This window comes from Entelurus aequoreus, linkage group LG01 (genome assembly GCF_033978785.1).
Source record: "Entelurus aequoreus isolate RoL-2023_Sb linkage group LG01, RoL_Eaeq_v1.1, whole genome shotgun sequence".
In the NCBI taxonomy this organism is placed as follows: domain Eukaryota; kingdom Metazoa; phylum Chordata; class Actinopteri; order Syngnathiformes; family Syngnathidae; genus Entelurus; species Entelurus aequoreus.
Window position 1 is genome coordinate 4395850 of NC_084731.1, and position 19550 is coordinate 4415399.

General features: G+C 42.8%; 2 protein-coding genes across 2 annotated transcripts in view; both read left to right on the top strand.

Annotated features, from left to right (window-relative positions):
- Window positions 1-14721, top strand: part of LOC133647123 (MKRN2 opposite strand protein-like) — a 15787-nt gene extending 1066 nt beyond the window's left edge. Inside the window, exons 2-4 of the mRNA XM_062043252.1 lie at window positions 13846-13892; window positions 13959-14127; window positions 14200-14721. Of these exons, the coding sequence (XP_061899236.1) occupies window positions 13846-13892; window positions 13959-14127; window positions 14200-14446 (463 nt within the window). The 3' untranslated portion in view covers window positions 14447-14721. The remainder of the gene's footprint in view (window positions 1-13845; window positions 13893-13958; window positions 14128-14199) is intronic.
- A 923-nt stretch (window positions 14722-15644) lies between these two features.
- LOC133653705 (MKRN2 opposite strand protein-like) lies at window positions 15645-18414 on the top strand. Its single transcript, XM_062053329.1, has 4 exons — window positions 15645-15847; window positions 17808-17857; window positions 17929-18097; window positions 18178-18414. Exons 1-4 carry the CDS (start codon window positions 15645-15647, stop codon window positions 18398-18400), a joined length of 645 nt encoding a protein of 214 aa, XP_061909313.1. The 3' UTR covers window positions 18401-18414.
- Window positions 18415-19550: the final 1136 nt, after the last annotated feature.

Here is a 19550-nt window from a genome sequence, read left to right on the forward strand (position 1 = left end):
GCTATGGGCGTGGTCACCATGACATCATCAAGTAATTTGCATAATTTACTACAATGATATGATTTTCTCTAAAAAGGCTCAAAAAATTATTTATACTTACTAATTAATAATAACAGTTTTGTTTTAAACATCCATCCATCCATTTTACAATATAATTGCAACACTTTATGTATGTAACAGTCAGCGTTCTGCGTTGTGTATTTTCTTAGTGAGGCACACACACCGGAGTTGAATCACGGGGATTTATTCACCTTTTTTTGGAAAAAACAAAAACAGGGCGTCACACACAGTCCACGGCAAACGGAATCTCTCTCCACAGCTCCGAGCGTCAGTGCTCACTCAATTCAATTATACATGTTTAAATGTGGAAATGGAAATAATAATAATAAAGGTAAAAAAAAAGCATAATAGTCTCAAATAAATTAATTAAATAAAACACAGTATATAAAATATATACTTCAGCAAATAACAATATATATTATTATTATGGCGGCGGCGCATGGCGATGGCGATGCTGCGGCTCTGCTAACGCTCTTGGGAGTGTAGAGCGATTTGGCAAAAAACACCCGTCATTTCTGTCAATTTCATGGCTGGCTCAAAGCGTGAACACTCTGTGATCACATACGACCGACAGACAATTCTGGATGTGGATGGATCGGGTCGTTATAGACTGAAAGATGCATGTACGGTGGACCTCCTCGCTAGCATGGGAATACTTCGTGGGCTACATCGAGCGGCCTTTGTAGCAGCGGAGTCAAGTGCTAGCGGTGACCGCCAATGGAGACGACATAGGCGGTGCGAGCGGAAGCAGAAGCGGGGATGCCGAGCTGGGCTAACAACAAAGAGAAAAGCTAACCAAAGAAACATGGAGTCTCCGGGTAAGAAGCCATTTAAACTAGAACTAGCCGGCGTCAGGCTGGATAATCCCTGCACACATAGCAATTCTCTTAGAATAAAACACAACTCACATAATGTTTTTTCTTTTGTGACCGTGTCAGAGGCAGACATACATTGTACTGAGGTAGCTAACTATGATGCGTTCAGTTTATCGCAACATCAAGCAAACAATCTGAATATCCCCGTCGTATCAATTCCTAGATATGGTCGAAACTATTTAAAGTGCAATACGCATAATAAACGCAACATTATTAATATTGCTACTTCGGATAATTTCAACAAACAATCCTCAAAACAGCCCACTACCTATAATATGGGCTTTTTAAACATAAGATCATTATCTTCCAAAACGTTATTAGTTAATGAAGTCATTAGAGACAACAAACTTGACGTCGTTGGTCTCGCCGAGACCTGGCTCAAACCAGACGATTTTTTTGCGCTAAATGAAGCATCTCCTCCTGGCTATACCAATACACATGTTGCCAGACCTCTTAAAAGGGGAGGGGGTGTCGCACTAATATACAATGAAAACTATAATCTTACACCTAACCTAAATAATAAATTTAACTCGTTTGAGGTGCTCACTTTGAGGTTTGTCACACTGCTGCCTCTCCACCTGGCTGTTATCTACCGCCCCCTGGGCCCTATTCGGACTTCATCAGTGAATTCTCAGAGTTTGTTGCCGATCTAGTGACGCACGCCGACAATATAATCATAATGGGGGACTTTAATATCCATATGAATACCCCATCGGACCCTCCATGCGTGGCGCTCCAGACTATAATTGATAGCTGTGGTCTTACACAAATAATAAATGAACCCACGCATCGCAACGGTAATACGATAGATCTAGTGCTTGTCAGGGGTGTCACCACCTCTAAAGTTACGATACTCCCGTACACTAATGTCCGACCATTACCTTATAAAATTCGAAGTTCTGACTCATTGTCAACAAACTAATAATAATAATAATAACTACTATAGCACCCGCAACATTAATGCTGCCACAACGACGACTCTTACTGACCTACTGCCTTCGGTAATGGCACCATTCCCAAATTATGTGGGCTCTATTGATAACCTCACTAACAACTTTAATGACGCCCTGTGCGACACCATTGATATTGTAGCACCGCTAAAGCTAAAAAGGGCCCCTAAAAGGCGTACCCCATGGTTTACAGAAGAAACTAAAGCCCAGAAATTATCATGTAGAAAGCTGGAACGCAAATGGCGTGCGACTAAACTTGAGGTTTTCCATCAAGCATGGTGTGATAGTTTAATAACTTATAAACGCATGCTTACCTCAGCTAAAGCTAAATATTACTCAAATCTCATCCACCTCAACAAAAATGATCCTAAATTTCTGTTTAGTACGGTAGCATCGCTAACCCAACAAGGGACTTCTCCCAGTAGCTCCACCCACTCAGCAGATGACTTTATGAATTTCTTTACTAAGAAAATTGAAGTCATTAGAAAAGAGATTAAAGACAATGCATCTCAGCTACAACTGGGTTCTATTAACACAAATACGACTGTATATACGACGGACACTGCCCTCCAAAATAGTTTCTCTCTCTTTGATGAAATAACATTGGAGGAATTGTCAAAATGTGTAAATGGGACAAAACAAACAACATGTTTACTTGACCCAATTCCTGGGAAACTTATTAAGGAGCTTTTTGTATTATTAGGTCCATCAGTATTAAATATTATAAATTTATCACTTTCCTCTGGCACTGTTCCCCTAGCATTCAAAAAAGCGGTTATTCATCCTCTACTCAAAAGACCTAACCTCGATCCTGATCTCCTGGTAAACTACCGGCCGGTGTCCCACCTTCCGTTTATCTCGAAAATCCTCGAAAAAATTGTAGCACAGCAGCTAAATGAACACTTAGCGTCTAACAATCTCTGTGAACCTTTTCAATCCGGTTTCAGGGCAAATCACTCTACGGAGACAGCCCTCGCAAAAATGACTAATGATCTATTGCTAACGATGGATTCTGATGCTTCATCTATGTTGCTGCTTCTTGATCTTAGCGCCGCTTTCGATACTGTTGATCATAATATTTTATTAGAGCGTATCAAAACGCGTATTGGGATGACAGACTTAGCCTTGTCTTGGTTTAACTCTTATCTTACTGACAGGATGCAGTGTGTCTCCCATAACAATGTGACCTCGGACTATGTTAAGGTAACGTGCAGAGTTCCCCAGGGTTCGGTTCTTGGCCCTGCACTCTTTAGTATTTACATGCTGCCGCTAGGTGACATCATACGCAAATACGGTGTTAGCTTTCACTGTTATGCTGATGACACCCAACTCTACATGCCCCTAAAGCTGACCAACACGCCGGATTGTAGTCAGCTGGAGGCGTGTCTTAATGAAATTAAACAATGGATGTCCGCTAACTTTTTGCAACTCAACGCTAAGAAAACGGAAATGCTGATTATCGGTCCTGCTCAACACCGACATCTATTTAAAAATACCACCTTAACATTTGACAACCAAACAATTAAACAAGGTGACTCTGTAAAGAATCTGGGTATTATCTTCGACCCAACTCTCTCGTTTGAGTCGCACATTAAAAGTGTTACTAAAACGGCCTTCTTTCATCTCCGTAATATCGCTAAAATTCGTCCCATTTTGTCCACAAGCGATGCTGAGATCATTATCCATGCGTTCGTTACATCTCGTCTCGATTACTGTAACGTTTTATTTTCGGGCCTCCCTATGTCTAGCATTAAAAGATTACAGATGGTACAAAATGCGGCTGCTAGACTTTTGACAAAAACAAGAAAGTTTGATCATATTACGCCTATACTGGCTCACTTGCACTGGCTTCCTGTGCACCTAAGATGCGACTTTAAGGTTTTACTACTTACGTATAAAATACTACACGGTCAAGCTCCTGCCTATCTTGCCGATTGTATTGTACCATATGTCCCGGCAAGAAATCTGCGTTCAAAGAACTCCGGCTTATTAGTGATTCCCAGAGCCCAAAAAAAGTCTGCGGGCTATAGAGCGTTTTCTATTCGGGCTCCAATACTATGGAATGCCCTCCCGGTAAAAGTTAGAGATGCTACCTCAGTAGAAGCATTTAAGTCTCATCTTAAAACTCATTTGTATACTCTAGCCTTTAAATAGACTCCCTGTTTAGACCAGTTGATCTGCCGTTTCTTTTCTTTTCTTTTCTACTCTGCTCCAAACCCGGGGTGGACCGCTAGCCTGTTCATCAGATGGGGACATCTCTACGCTGCTGACCCGTCTCCACTCGGGATGGTTCCTGCTTGCCCCACTATGGACTGGACTCTCGCTGATGTGTTAGACTTTCACAATATTATGTCAGACCCACTCGACATCCATTGCTTTCGGTCTCCCCTAGAGGGGGGGGGTTACCCACATATGCGGCCCTCTCCAAGGTTTCTCATAGTCATTCACATTGACGTCCCACTGGGGTGAGTTTTCCTTGCCCGTATGTGGGCTCTGTACCGAGGATGTCGTTGTGGCTTGTACAGCCCTTTGAGACACTTGTGATTTAGGGCTATATAAATAAACATTGATTGATTGATTGATTGATTGATTGATTAAGAAAAAGGATCCTTAAATGTGCAGCAATACACCTCATTTTGCTACCCACATCAATTATTTTTATATTTTTTATACAATAAACTAAGCCAAAAAAACTCATAACAGACATACCTTTTTTTGGAAAAAACAAAAACAGGGCGTCACACAGTCCACGGCAAACGGAATCTCTCTCCACTAAAGAATAAAGAAAAAAATACACACTCATATAAATGCTACAGCGGCACACAAGATGTCCACACAGACACACAGCAGAGCCCCTGACCCGTGCACAAACTCATGAGACAGGAGACCCCACAACAACTGCAGCTAGCAGTAAGCTAACCAAGCTAATCCACACATCCTTTAGCATACAAAAGTTCGTTTTTTTTTCAACAATTCAACAGCCATTCGGGAATTCAACACACGTGCACACCAACAAGTCACAAAACAGTGTGCATTCCCACAAAACACTTTTAAAAACGACAACCAAAAAGTTTATAAAAAAACAAAAGGAGAGAGACATAAACGTGACTTACCAGCTCCGAGCGTCAGTGCTCACTGAAGCTGGTCACAAAGGTGCCATGCCAAATCACCCCCCAGGGAAACAAAAAGGTATGTAACGGAAAATAATAGAGTGGAACTTATTTACAATGAGAAACACTTTTGGGGAAGTTCACAACAAAAAATGTTGTGAATAATTGACCAAAATTAAAATAAAATAAAATAAAATTTAGCTCGGCTACATACTCCCCTCTGAACTTCACCAAAATACTTCAAGACTTAGCACAGTACTCCAATACATTCACGTTATGCAACTTATTAGTTACTCATATCATTGAGAAAATGACCAAGGAGGGCTGCACAATCCTCCTGGATACACTTGCAAAAAGAGGTGCCTTTTACACCACCTTACACTTTACTTTACAAAGGTAATAAAAAAATATACCTTTAACAAGACAATGAGTACCTAATATTTATCACTGCTACTGTAATACAAGTTCAACCCAAACATTGGATTAAACAACTACTTGATGGTTTACAAAGGTTTGTAACTCAAACAGATATTTTCTTCTGGGTCATGTTCTGAATTAGCTTATCTACAGGTTTCACCAGCCTACCCACCCTCGTTCTTATACGGGAGACAACACTGATTGCTGTGCTTGGGGGGTCGTCGCTATGGCCTGTCCTATCAACCACATTTGACACACTCCTTGGCCTCTGGCTGGCACTTTCATCCAGATCAGGGTCTTCAAGCTCCTCATCAGCACCCAGACATTCTGATGGCGAATTGGCAGAAGCACTGTCCAGAATCCAACTGGCTGTTCGGTCTTCTGTGACATCTCCCGTCACCACATCCGAAACCCGACTTTGTGTCTCAACATGACTTGACTCAGATGATTCAGTGAATGATGATTCAACATACTCTTCATTCTCCAAATTAAGTGGAAGAAAGTTGACACACAGGAGGCGGTTGCGATGGACAACCCTTTCGTGACCACTGCAAGTGTTCCTTATCCGGTAGGTATGACACATTGGGTCTCTTGAGACAACCACATACGGTACAGCCTCCCATTTGTCCGACAACTTCTTGCGTGCCCTTTCACATTTGTTTGACAAGAGTACTTGGTCTCCCTCAGCGATGTCATGACCTTTGGTCCTTTGGTTGTACAGTTCAGTTTGATGACGCTGACTGGTGACAGCATTGGCCTGGGCAGAGGATAATGCTTCTTTTAGCTCCTCCCTCAGTTTGAGGACATATTTATCATAGTCAGCAATGTCACAGTCCCTCTCCACATTGTGGAACATTACATCAACTGGGAGTCTGGGAATTCTCCCGTACATTAGATAAAACGGGGCATAGCCCGTCGACTCATGGGCGGTGCAGTTGTAGGCGAAAGTCAATGTCTGCAACATTTGGGGCCATTTTTGTTTGGCTCTTGGAGGGAGAGCTCTGATCATGCTTCCCAATGTCCGGTTAAAGCGTTCGACCACACCGTTTCCCATGGGATGATAAGCTGTTGTCATCGACTTCTTTACCCCAGAGATCAGCAGCAACTCTCGGATCAACTGGCTCTCAAAGTTGGCTCCTTGGTCGGAGTGAATTCTCTCTGGAAAGCCGTAGACACAGAAGTATCGATCCCAGAGTTGACGAGCAACCTGCTTTGCTGACTGATCATGACATGGGAAGGCGTGAGCCATTTTTGTGAAATGGTCAGTGACGACCAGGACATCCACAGTATTTCCATTTGGGATTTCAGCTGACCAAAAGTCAATGCAGACCATCTCGAGAGGGCTTGTTGTTTTGATGCTCTCGAGAGGCGCTCTCCCTTCGGGTTCGGGTGTCTTGCTCACCACACAGCGCTTGCACGACTTGACATATTCACGGACTTCTCGTTCCATGTCAATCCAAAAGAACCTCTGCCTCGCCAGGTATAGAGTCCTATGCTGTCCCTGATGCCCAGCCTCGTCATGGACACCCTGCAGAGCCTGCTTGGCCAGTGATGCAGCCACAACATACTGGTACCGCCTTCTCCCAGTTAGTGAATCTTTGCTCACTCTATATAGGATGCCATCCAACATCTTGAGCTTCTCCCACTGCTTTAGAGTCTTCTGGACTTTGAGAGGCTCTTTAACTCTTTCTCTCCTCGATGGCCTCCTGCCATGTGCCACATAGTGAATGACTCTTGCCAGTATAGTGTCTTCCTGTTGCTTGTCTTGAAGCTCTTTAAGGGAGAAGACGGGTAAGGCACTTTCTCCTGGTGGAACAATCTTATGTACATCATTTACCAGCCAAGAGATCACTCTCCCTTTGGGTCCCTCACCCCACTCAATCTGACCATCCAGGACTGCCGTCAGTTCTTCACTGCTCATTGAACTGCATGCCATTTCAGATCCGCCCAGTTTTACCTCTTGGCTGTTGGTACTCAGCCGAAACACATCCTGTATCCTGTCATCCCGAATATGTTTCGCTTCCTCGAGCAGAGCCTCATATGGTTCTGCTATAAGTCTCTTGCTGACCCGTGGCTTGATGAAGGGTTGCCTGCTCAAGGCATCTGCAACGATGTTCTTACTGCCTGGGATATATTGGATACTGAAGTCATATGGAGCCAACTTCGACACCCACCGCTGTTCACAAGCGTCCAACTTTGGCTTTGTGAGGATGTAGGTTAGCGGGTTATTATCAGTCCAAACAGTGAAGGAGTGTCCCTTCAGCCAATGGCTGAATTTGTCGCACACTGATCACTTGAGAGCGAGGAACTCCAAACGATGGGCTGGATACTTGGTTTGTGAGCGACTCAGGGCTTTGCTTGCGAAGGCTATGGGACGTTCTTTGCTCCCTCCTTCAGGGACTTGAGAGAGGACAGCGCCCAATCCATCCAATGAAGCGTCGGTTGAGAGGATGAAAGGGCGACCAAAGTCCGGATGGGCCAACACAACTGAGTTCAACAGAGCAGCCTTTAGTTGGTTGAATGCGTCACTCTGTTCTTGAGCCCAATCCCCTGGGCTGAGCCTTTTAAAGTGAGAAGCCCGTTTTGCGTTGGCCTTTCCAGTCGCAGCAGCGGTCAGAGAGAACAGGGGCTTCGCCATACTGGAACAGTTTTGTATGAATCTCTGGTAATACATTACCATACCGAGAAAAGACTTAATCTTTTATGCTGAAGGTGTGACTCCATCCTCCATCATCAAGTCCGCTTCACTTATGTCTGTAATGACTTGTATCTTTTCAGAATCAGTGGAAACCCCATTCTCATCAATGATGTGGCCCAAGAACTTGACACTTCGCCAGAGGAAATGACACTTCTTCGGAGCCAACTTAAGCCCATGTCCTTTCAACCGCTTAAAGACCATTTCGAGTCTTTTGAGGGCTTCCTCTTCATTTGAGGCAAAGACCAAAACATCGTCGAGGTAGCACAGCAGGGTCAAAAAGTTTTGGTCTCCGAAGACACTCATCATGAGGCGCATGAAACTTGCCGGGCTGTTGCACAGGCCTTGGGGTAGTCGGTTGAACTCATGGAGGCCTACTGGTGTAGTGAAGGCAGTAAACTTCTTGTCCTGTTCGTGCATGGGGACATTGTAGAACCCCGATGTCAAGTCCATGGCGCTAAATATGGCATTCCCCCCTAGCGCAGCCAAACAGTCAGCTTGGTGAGGTACTGGATGGGCATCCTTCACGGTGCGTGCATTAAGCCACCGGTAGTCCACACAAATGCGTAGTTCCCCACTCTTTTTCCAAACCAGTACTAATGGCGAGGCCCACTCACTTGACGACTTGCGTATGATGTTCTTCTCCTCCATCTCAGAAAGGACCTCTCTTAGTTTCTGGTATTGACTTGGTGGGACACGGCGGTATGCTAGTCGGAAGGGGCGCTCATCAGTCAGATGGATCCTGTGGACGAAGTCTTTGGCTAGGCCACAGTCCAGCTTGTCCTTGGAGAACACCTGATCATGCCTCTGTATGAGTTCCACAAGTTGACTCTTCCAATAAGGGGACACTTCACATGAGTGGATGTCTATGTCGTCCAATCCAAGATCAGCAAGCTTATCCTGAAGGGCGAGACTTACAGAGGTGTCAGGGACATGGTCAGTGTCTACTCTTACGCTTTGGCCTTGTGCTTTTAGCTCCGTGCTGGCGACATAGTCCACTCAAAGCTCAAAGTCTTCAAGTGCCACATATGGTGAAACATCAGCTAACTTCATGTTCCTCCTCAGTGTCACAGGCTTGTCACTCGGGTTCACAACCTTCACAGGAACCCACCTGTCTCCGCTCATTGACGCCACAGTTCTCCCTACCATGACGCTCTTCTGGTTGGAGTGTGATTTGGCTGGTTCCACCACTTCCCTCTGAGATAGGAGCCTTTCCAGGAAGCTTTCCCCACACTATGTGCTCCTGTTTTGGTACCAGTGTCACGGCATTAGTAAGCTTCACAGTTCCAATGATGTCTGGGATAATGTCACCTTTCCATCTTGTTATGCCCGAGAGCATGCTCAAGAACTGCTCGATGCCTGGTTCACCAGTAGAGTCAGCTTTACTCATCACGCGCCAATAGCTGGGATCTTGCTTGAATTGGCGTAGCAAGTGTTTCAGCAAATTGGTGCCTACTATCATTTGGTCACGCTGGCCTGGCACGACTAGTGTGGGCACGATTGCTTCTTGTCCGTAGATTTTCAACTTTAACTGGTGAATGCACTTGGGTCGCACATGCACACCACCACAACCCACCAGAAAAATGTCTTTGGTGGACTGGGCACCCTCTGTCAGCAACCCTGCCTCCTCTTCTGCTTCTTCACTCATCGTACAAGCCATTGAACCAGTGTCTAGCATAGCATACAGTGCAACTTGGTCATTCACCAGCACATCAGTGTAGAATAGATCATCTGCCTTCTCAAGTTTGTGTATATTCTGGAAAATCATGACACTACCATTCGGTGCAGTCTTACAGCTCTCTTCATATATTGCATGTATGTCTTCTTCAGTTTTGAGGGTCTGACATGACGCACTCACACTTTGCCCTCCACAATGTGAGCGACTCAGTTTCCCTGGTTGGGTGTGTGGTTCTCTGCTTGGGTTTGGCGTGGAGCGGCCCGTGGGCAATCTCTCCTTGTGTGGCCAGGTTCCAGACACCCAAAGCACCTCTTCTCTTTCATGCAGTGTTCACGTGTAATGTGAGTTTTGTCACCACATACACGGCAAGAAGTGGGGCGTGTCCACTGGGTTGGCTGTTGGACAGGGGAGGCTGCTCTGGCCAAAACGCCTTCTAGCATGCTTAGTACTCGTTCTAAAGCCCCTGCTTCTGAAGTGGTGACCGCTCTCACCTTTGTCTGTGTGGAAGGTTCTTGAACACCCGCTCTCGTTGCAGTCAGCTCCTCAACTACAGGTTGACAGGTAGTGGTAGCTGCTGTCACCATTTTGAACTTCTCTGCTCTAATGGCCCTCTTCCTTGCCTGATGCTCCCTCTGGTGCTCATCGATAGCTTCTTGCACCTCCACGGCTGACCATTTGCTGATAGGCTTGCATCGGAACACACTGGAGAGTTCGGGGTTGGGGCAGTTCCTGATGAACATCATAGCAATTTGCGCTGACATGTTCTCCATCTTCTCTCCACTTTTCCGCAGATGCTGGTCAGCGTGCTCAGCTGCTGTATTGAGCCGAACCCAGTAATCCACTGGGTTCTCATTTGCGTCAGGCTGTGTAGAATAGAAATCAGCCATCGGTAAGCCAGACATGGGAGAGTCACTGAAGTATCTTCTGAGTATGTCGTATACCACTTCAGGGTGTGTGTTGATATCAGCACTACTCTTCAGCCCCACTTTAACGATACTCGTAGCTCGTCCCAAAAGATGACTGAGGATTTCATCCGTCTGCTCTGTAGTCGGACAATTCTTTTTATGCAGGTAAGCGTCCATCATATCTATCCACTCCTGTACGGTGTATTTGTCTGAGCCATCCCCCCTAAACATCGATGGTTCCTTGACAGCTGCATTTACCGTGATGTTCAGTCGAGACAAATCAACTGGGGAGGGCATGGGCTCGAGCGGGGGTGGAGTCATGGGGTGTGGGCAACTTAGTGTGGGGAAAGGTGTTTGGTTGGCTAATATGCGGCTAACAACAGTGTCACCAATGTGGGTTCCCAACTCCCCTAAAATGTCACGCAATTGTGCCAGGGTGTCATTATTAGCAACGGTGGGAGTGGAAAACATTTGCCTTGCTACAGGGGTACCATCAGGGCTGCTACAGCCTGGCTGCCTAGCTTGCTCTGCATTCCCTGCTTGCATCCACCCTCTACCCCTCCCAAATGGTGTAAAGTCCATTATATTTCAAACACAATGAATATAACAATGGAAATATGACGTTAAAATAAAATGTAACTATACAGAGACACGTTGTATAGAGACACTGTACGTGAGGAAACGTAATGAGAAATTGTTGAAAAACACAGCCACAGTAAAACAAAATCACTTTTTATTAAAAGTCTCAACGATCAACAGATCCTTTCTGATTGCTGTATGATACGCTTACTTGCTCACAGCATAACCTCGGCGATCTGCAGCAGCTGATCTGAAGAATCCGGGTCACGGCACCATTTTGTAACAGTCAGCGTTCTGCGTTGTGTATTTTCTTAGTGAGGCACACACACCGGAGTTGAATCACGGGGATTTATTCACCTTTTTTTGGAAAAAACAAAAACAGGGCGTCACACACAGTCCACGGCAAACGGAATCTCTCTCCACAGCTCCGAGCGTCAGTGCTCACTCAATTCAATTATACATGTTTAAATGTGGAAATGGAAATAATAATAATAAAGGTTAAAAAAAAAGCATAATAGTCTCAAATAAATTAATTAAATAAAACACAGTATATAAAATATATACTTCAGCAAATAACAATATATATTAAGAAAAAGGATCCTTAAATGTGCAGCAGTACACCTCATCTTTCCCACCCACATCAATTCTTTTTATATTTTTTATACAATAAACTAAGCCAAAAAAACTCATAACAGACATACCTTTTTTTGGAAAAAACAAAAACAGGGCGTCACACACAGTCCACGGCAAACGGAATCTCTCTCCACTAAAGAATAAAGAAAAAAATACACACTCATATAAATGCTACAGCGGCACACAAGATGTCCACACAGACACACAGCAGAGCCCCTGACCCGTGCACAAACTCATGAGACAGGAGACCCCACAACAACTGCAGCTAGCAGTAAGCTAACCAAGCTAATCCACACATCCTTTAGCATACAAAAGTTCGTTTTTTTTTCAACAATTCAACAGCCATTCGGGAATTCAACACACATGCACACCAACAAGTCATAAAACAGTGTGCATTCCCACAAAACACTTTTAAAAACGACAACCAAAAAGTTTATTAAAAAACAAAAGGAGAGAGACATAAACGTGACTTACCAGCTCCGAGCGTCAGTGCTCACTGAAGCTGGTCACAAAGGTGCGACGCCAAATCACCCCCCAGGGAAACAAAAAGGTATGTAACGGAAAATAATAGAGTGGAACTTATTTACAATGAGAAACACTTTTGGGGAAGTTCACAACAAAAAATGTTGTGAATAATTGACCAAAATTCAAATAAAATAAAATAAAATTTAGCTCGGCTACATGTACATATGCATATACAGATTTGAACAATAAGTTATTCACTAAAATATATTTATTAATTGTGGTTCTTACAAAAAATATATCTTATAAAATATAAAAGCTAAAATGTCTCATAAAGCTCTGCCCCTTTAATCAGTGCATACTAAATAATTTAACTTTAGCCTACTACTACAACCATATTATTTACCAGTAACATAAAGTGAAACAGAGGCAGAGGTGTCCTGCCACAGTCAGTAACAAATAAACAGAAAACAGTAGTGGTGGTAGATAGACACAGAGCTTCATCAAACATCTGATCCACTCCAAAAATCTTTAACTTTAGACTGCCATCAGTTTTACTCCCTACACTTAACCATGTGTTTCCTACTGCCTGCAGACTTTGCACCCTTTGTTATATACACATGTTGTGTTTCTAATATAAATACATGTAATAAAGTCAAATACAAATAAGGCAACAAGAGAAGTATCCTACACTTCTCTTTTGTAAAGTAAATCTGAACAGCCGATATCAACTACCGTATATGATTTGCCTGAGAAGTTGGAGAGGACAAAAATAAATAAAATTTAAAAATAAAAATAAATAAAAAATCTATTTGTGGCGGACGTAATTCTTTCGTGGCGGGCCGCCACAAATAAATGAATGTGTGGGAAACACTGGACCACGAGGAACAACGTTCTCTGGTCTGATGAGACCAAGATTGAACTCTTTGGCGTGAATGCCAGGCATCATGTTTGGAGTAAGGCACCGCTCATCACCAGGCCAATACCATCACTACAGTGAAGCATGGTGGTGGCAGCATCATGCTGTGGGGATGGTTTTCAGCGACAGGAACTGGGAGACAAGTCAGGATAAAGGGAAAGATGAATGCAGCAATGTACAGAAATATCTTGGATGAAAAACTAAGGCTTCCCATCCAACCTGATGGAGCTTGAGAGGCGCTGCAAAGATGAATGGGCGAAACTGCCCAAAGATAAGTGTGTCAAGCTTGTGGCATTGTATTCAAAAATACTTGAGGCTGTAATTGCTGCCAAAGGTTAATTAACAAAGTATTGAACTAAGGATGTGAATACTTATGAACATGTGATTTATTTATTTTTAGTTTTAAAAAAATTAAATAACTATTTGCACATTTAAAAAATCACATTGTCATTATTGCTTACTACCTGTAGAATTCTGAGGACAAAAATGAGTTTATTCCATTTTGCAATATGTCTGGATGCACTGTTTATTTTGCTGTTTTTCTGACATGTTGTGTCTGCAGTGAAGAGAAAGATTCAGAGCTCCATGTTGGCATCTCCAGCTCTGATGGTAATGTCAGACTTGGTGCTCAGTAGTTCTTTGAAAGACACGTCCTCAGTAGAATTTCTGTCGCAGGACTGGTGTTCAGTTATACAGAGTTTGGCGTTCAGCGTCAGGTGCAGGGCTGGGAACAGAGCATCATCATCCCTCTGGTCGCCCCCGGCAACCACATCTCAGACTTTAAAAGAAAGTGGGACACACAACTAGGGGAGTTTGCCGCCCTGGACATCTGGACGCCAGACAGGTTCTTGCCCCAACTCGAACCGTCTCACCTGTGTTGCAGTCTGTGATCACATAACTCACTCTCCGCCCCCAGGTTTCAGGAGGAGAGGGAGTTTGGCTCGTGTTGCTATGGTTTCGCTCTGGGCTTCATTAACCGGGTGATGACGTTGCAGGGAAAGCAGTCAATCAGCAGAGAGTGTTTCACCTCTCACTACGTGCTCCCCAGGATTGAGAGCGCCTCTCGATACCTGTCAGTGTTCCATCACGTCCGTCGCCATGGATACTGTGGTGCTGAAGGGAACCTTGAACAACTTTCAGACTGGAACGCTTTTGTCTCCTAGGTTCTTTGAACTTACCGCCAGCTTGGACTAGACCAGAAGGTCTGTTTCCATGGCGACGGCTTCACACGTGACGTGCAAAGAGTGTCAGTTTGTGCTCGGCTCACACGTCGGTCAGGTCACGTTTTGACAGACGACATGGATTTACAAGCTGCATCCGTGGAAGATGATAATGCTACTGTCCAAACATTACAATAATTACAGTAATAACATTGATGTAACACTTTCCTGACTTATATTTTTTTTGACAACATTAAAAGTAGAACCAGAGGAAGGCAAAGTACTTGTCAGCTTTTCTCTTCAAATACAAAAAGGTGACGCTTAAACACATGACGTAAACAAACTTTAAATGGCAAAAAGCAAGCAAACAAAAAAATATGGTAAGTGTCAACATGTTTTAATTTTCAGTAATAGGAGAATCAGGGAATTATAGTGCCCCTCCCTACCCTATACGCATATGTGGGGGGGTCCGTTTTGTGTGAAGAGGAGCATGTAAATGTTCAGTGAATGACAGGGCACTTAATATGAAATGTATATTCGCTGATGAGAATATAATGGCAAATTTCCCTGAATATTTACACATTTTGCAAAAGAATAAAAAATGGGGTCAATTTCCCATCAATTTGTTTTAGTACAAAGCATGCATTAAATTTAATTTGAGTTTCATTAATAAAAAGTGTTTTGCATAATTAAAGAGGGCGGGCCACCATATAAAATTCTACTCGGGGCCCAATTTGAGAAGTGGTAGGATGTGATGTTCCTTAATGTAAAGCATATCTTAAAATAATTAAACTACACATTAAAAAAAAGTAGATTTTATGATGAAATACTGTTAGCTCAGTGGCCAGAATTTTACTGTAAAAATAAGTGGTACCGTTTTTCCATTTACAGTAATAGACTGTAAAAACAACACAAATGCTGGCAATTGAGCTGCTAATTTCTTACTGTAAAATCTACAGATTTGTTTACAGTGCACCATACCAAATAATGACCTTTGACCTGTGCATGTGGGACATGGTGTAAGCTTTTTTTTACTCTGGCAGACTAGGAATAAGAACAAAATTGAGTGAAATTTGAAGCGTTGCGTGTACCTGAACCATCTAAATGGGCCGTGCAACCCGATAGGCGGGAGGCTGACGTTGCGTGACGGCAGCTGCACTGTAAGTCGGCACTCCGGCGATTAAGAAGCGAAGCTGCGGCCATGGAGCGCAGCGTCATCCGTCTGAGCCACTGCCACAAGGACATCTTCTGCTTCTCACTACCGGAGGAGTGTCCTGCCTGTGGGGAACGACTGAAGGGAGGCAGGCTTCAGGAGGCGCCAGTCAGCCTGCCCTCCCCGCTGGCTGACGGACACAAGAGCTCCTGCTGCCTCCTCATCACACCCACTGATGACAACATGCGCAGGTAGACTGATGTCCCTCTCTTACTGCTAACTCCATTCCAGCAAAAATATCAGCTGTTCTCCAAAATACATCAATGGGTTCACTCTGAGCGTGTTTAGCTTTTTATATTGGTACACTTCTACCCAAACAAGGGTTGTTGAAAGGATAAAGTTGAAGTTACAGGAAACTTACTCAAATTCAAAGCAGTACGACTTTAGCGTCACCTTATGTATCATCCTCACTTTCCCTATACAAGAAATGCTTCACTTCTTTTTACACTTTTGTGACACTGAAGACACAGTTCATATTATACACTTAGAGGTGGGTAGAGTAGCCAAAACATTGTACTCAAGTACCAATACTTTAGAGCAGTGATTCTCAAACTGTGGTACATGTACCACTAGTGGTATAGGCTCCATCCAGTGATACACCAACGATTTGATTCATTATTTAAGTACAGTGTTTCTATTTTCATATAGTCAAACCCAGTTTTACTGTTCAAACTGGGTCTAATGTTACAGTGTCGAAAATATTAAATTTACTTGTTAAATAAAACCTCTGCCTTGTGTTTAATGAATACGTAGGCCTACTACGCTACTGTATTTGAATATTGGTCATTATGGTGGTAGTTGGAGAGCCAATTGTCTTCTGAGGTGGTACTTTGTGAAAAAAGTTCGACAACCACTGCTTTAGAATAATATAACTTAAGTAAAAAAATGGTCATCTAAATAGTTTATTATAAGTAGGTATTCAGTGAAAAAAACACCTCATACTGAACTTATGAGTAACTTCTGATTTATTTAGTAAATTGTTAAAATTATTTCAATTGCACAACCCTGTGTGTTTGTGTGTGTTTTCATGTGAGAGACTGAGAGACCCCAAAAGGCCACCCATGTCTAAATTGGGGCCCTAAATTTGTAATTTTATTTTGAGGCAAAAAAAAAATCACCCTTTTTTTATCCAGTGATTTATTTAAAATGTTTATGCTTCTTTATTCAAACTTGAATTTATCTTGATGCATGTTTTGTACTGAAACTAATTTGTGGTAAACAAATTGTTCTATAATATTTTTTTGTGTGTGCAAAATTAAAAATTTAACATGAAACAGCATATCTCCCTGATACATTACCTAGCTGGGATTTGATCTCCGTACAACTATTTACCATCCCATTACTAAAGCTGGACGACACTGGGGACAATAAGAAGCAATAAGGAAAATTGCCAATATATTAGCAGGAAGGTTGTAGGAACCATTTGCACAGCGTTTGATATAGGCAGGAGGGCGGGCCCAGGCAGAAAAAAATGTACTACAAAAGATGATAGAATTGTTCTTTTTCATAGTCCCATCCATCCATCCATTTTATACCGCTTTTCCCTTTGTGAGTAAACATTGAAGAGTTATGACGTCATGTCACTTTTTACAGTGTGTAGTTTGAGTGCAGTCATGTGGCTGCCAGGCTGTGTTTGATTGTTGAGATGGAGTCAAAGGGTCACTGGTGCTTACGTTGGATTGGTGAAACAGATCCATGTGACAGAAGTCTCTCTTATGAGCCAAGTGAATACGGCTTAGCAAGCAGTATTATGAATAAGCATAATGATGATATAAAGAAATGTAGCGAAGTAAAAATAGCATTTCTTCTTCACAAAAATACTCAAGTAAGAGTGAAAAGTATGTCACATTAAAACTACTCTGACAAGTACAATTTATCCAAAAAGTGACTTTAGTAAATGTATATAAATACATATAAACCGTTAATAACATACTTTTTCCAAGCACCAAGGGCCACATACTGAACACTCAAAGCCATTTTGGTAAGATTCATTTTGTAAAAAGACTCAAACCAACTCATGTATGTGCTGAGACGTTATATACTGTATACAATATACATACTGTATGTATGTATATTGTATACATACATGCATATTTATTTATGCTTAAAAAAATCCTGTTTTTGAAATTCACACACTGTTTCTTTCTACAGAGACTTTGAAGGAACATCAGATCTGCACACTGGCATCTCCAGCACTTCAGGTGAGGGCTGGGTTCAAAGGTCAGGAAGGGGAACGCCACTTGACTGTGTGTGTGTGTGTGCGTGCGTGTAGGAGTTGTGTACAACTACACTGAGAGAGGAGTAAGCAGAGATGTGAGTGGCTGGCAACACTGCGTAAGCATCCCTCTGGTCAGACCTGACAGGTTCCACCTCCTGGCTCAATGGGATCAGTACCTGGACCGCTTCTCAGACGTACCCTTGTGGGACCCTACCTGGCACAGGTATACCCACAGCAGGACACACACTTTCTTCACTCATTCTTTATTGTCTTTATTCATGTCTTCTTTCACTTGTGTGTCAGCTTCGACGAAGACAACCACAACTGCTTCAGTTTTTGTCTCCAGTTCATCAACAGCGTGTTGTCGGTGGAGGGACGACCTCCTCTGACCAGAGAAACGTTCACCCGCACTTTCATCCTGCCGAGAATGGCGAGGGTCTCTAAGTACATGACGCTGTGCAGACATATCGAGAAAGAATACTTCTACGTGGTGGACAGACAGGCCGAGGGCCAAGACGAAGCCTGAGTAGGATGCTAATGTACAAGACTTATATAATTTTTTTCAGTTTCAACTTTTTATCCGTGTTAATTGTTGTATGTTTTACCAATAAAGCAGTTGTCAGATGTGTCTATATATTTATAATTATAATCTGATTAAAACTGAGATAGGCTCCAGCACCCCCCGCGACCCCGAAAGAAACTTGCGGTAGAAAATGGATGTGATGGATGGATAAAACACAGGACGGATAAACAAAAAAATATTTGAATCTACAAAACCCAAAACCAATGAAGTTGGCACGTTGTGTAAATCGTAAATAAAAACAGAATACAATGATTTGCAAATCCTTTTCAACTTATATTCAATTGAATAGACTGCAAAGACAAGATATTTAATGTTTGAACTGAGAAACTTCCTTTTTTTGTGTGCAAATAATAATTAACTTAGAATTTAATGGCAGCAACACATTGCAAAAAAGTTGGCACAGGGGCATTTTTACCACTGTGTTAATAACACTCAGTAAACGTTTAGGAACTGAGGAGACCAATGTTTGGCATTTCTTGGTGTTGTTGATAAATGGCTCTGGCTTTGCATAGTAGAGATTTAACTTGCACTTACAAATGTAGCGACAAACTGTAGTTACTGACAGTGGTTTTCTGAAGTGTTCCTGAGCCCATGTGGTGATATCCTTTACACACTGATGTCGCTTTTTGATGCAGTACCGCCTGAGGGATCGAAGGTCACTGGCATTCATTGTTAATTTTCGGTCATGCCGTGTTTTTTCCAGATTCTCTGAACCTTTTGATGATATTACGGACCATAGATGGTGAAATACCTAAATTCCTTGCGATAGCTCGTTGAGAAATGTTGTTCTTAAACTGTTGGACCATTTGGTCACGCATTTGTTCACAAAGTGGTGGTCCTCGCCCCATCCTTGTTTGTGAATGACTGAGCATTTCATGGAAGCTGCTTTTAAACCCAATCATGGCACCCACCTGTTCTCAATTAGCCTGTTCACCTTTTGGATGTTTCAAATAAGTGTTTGATGAGCATTCCTGAACTTTCTCAGTCTTTTTTGCCACTTGTGCCAGCTTTTTTGAAACATGTTGCAGGCATCAAATTCCAAATTAGCTAGTATTTGCAAAAAATAACAAAGTTGACTAGTTCCAACGTTAAG

Coding starts and splice junctions, on each gene's coding strand:
- LOC133653705 (XM_062053329.1), top strand. CDS start 15,645: ATGGAGCGCAGCGTCATCCGTCTGAGCCACTGCCACAAGGACATCTTC. Junction 17,858..17,928: donor TGGCATCTCCAGCACTTCAG/GTGAGGGCTGGG, acceptor GCGTGCGTGTAG/GAGTTGTGTACAACTACACT. Junction 18,098..18,177: donor TGGGACCCTACCTGGCACAG/GTATACCCACAG, acceptor CTTGTGTGTCAG/CTTCGACGAAGACAACCACA.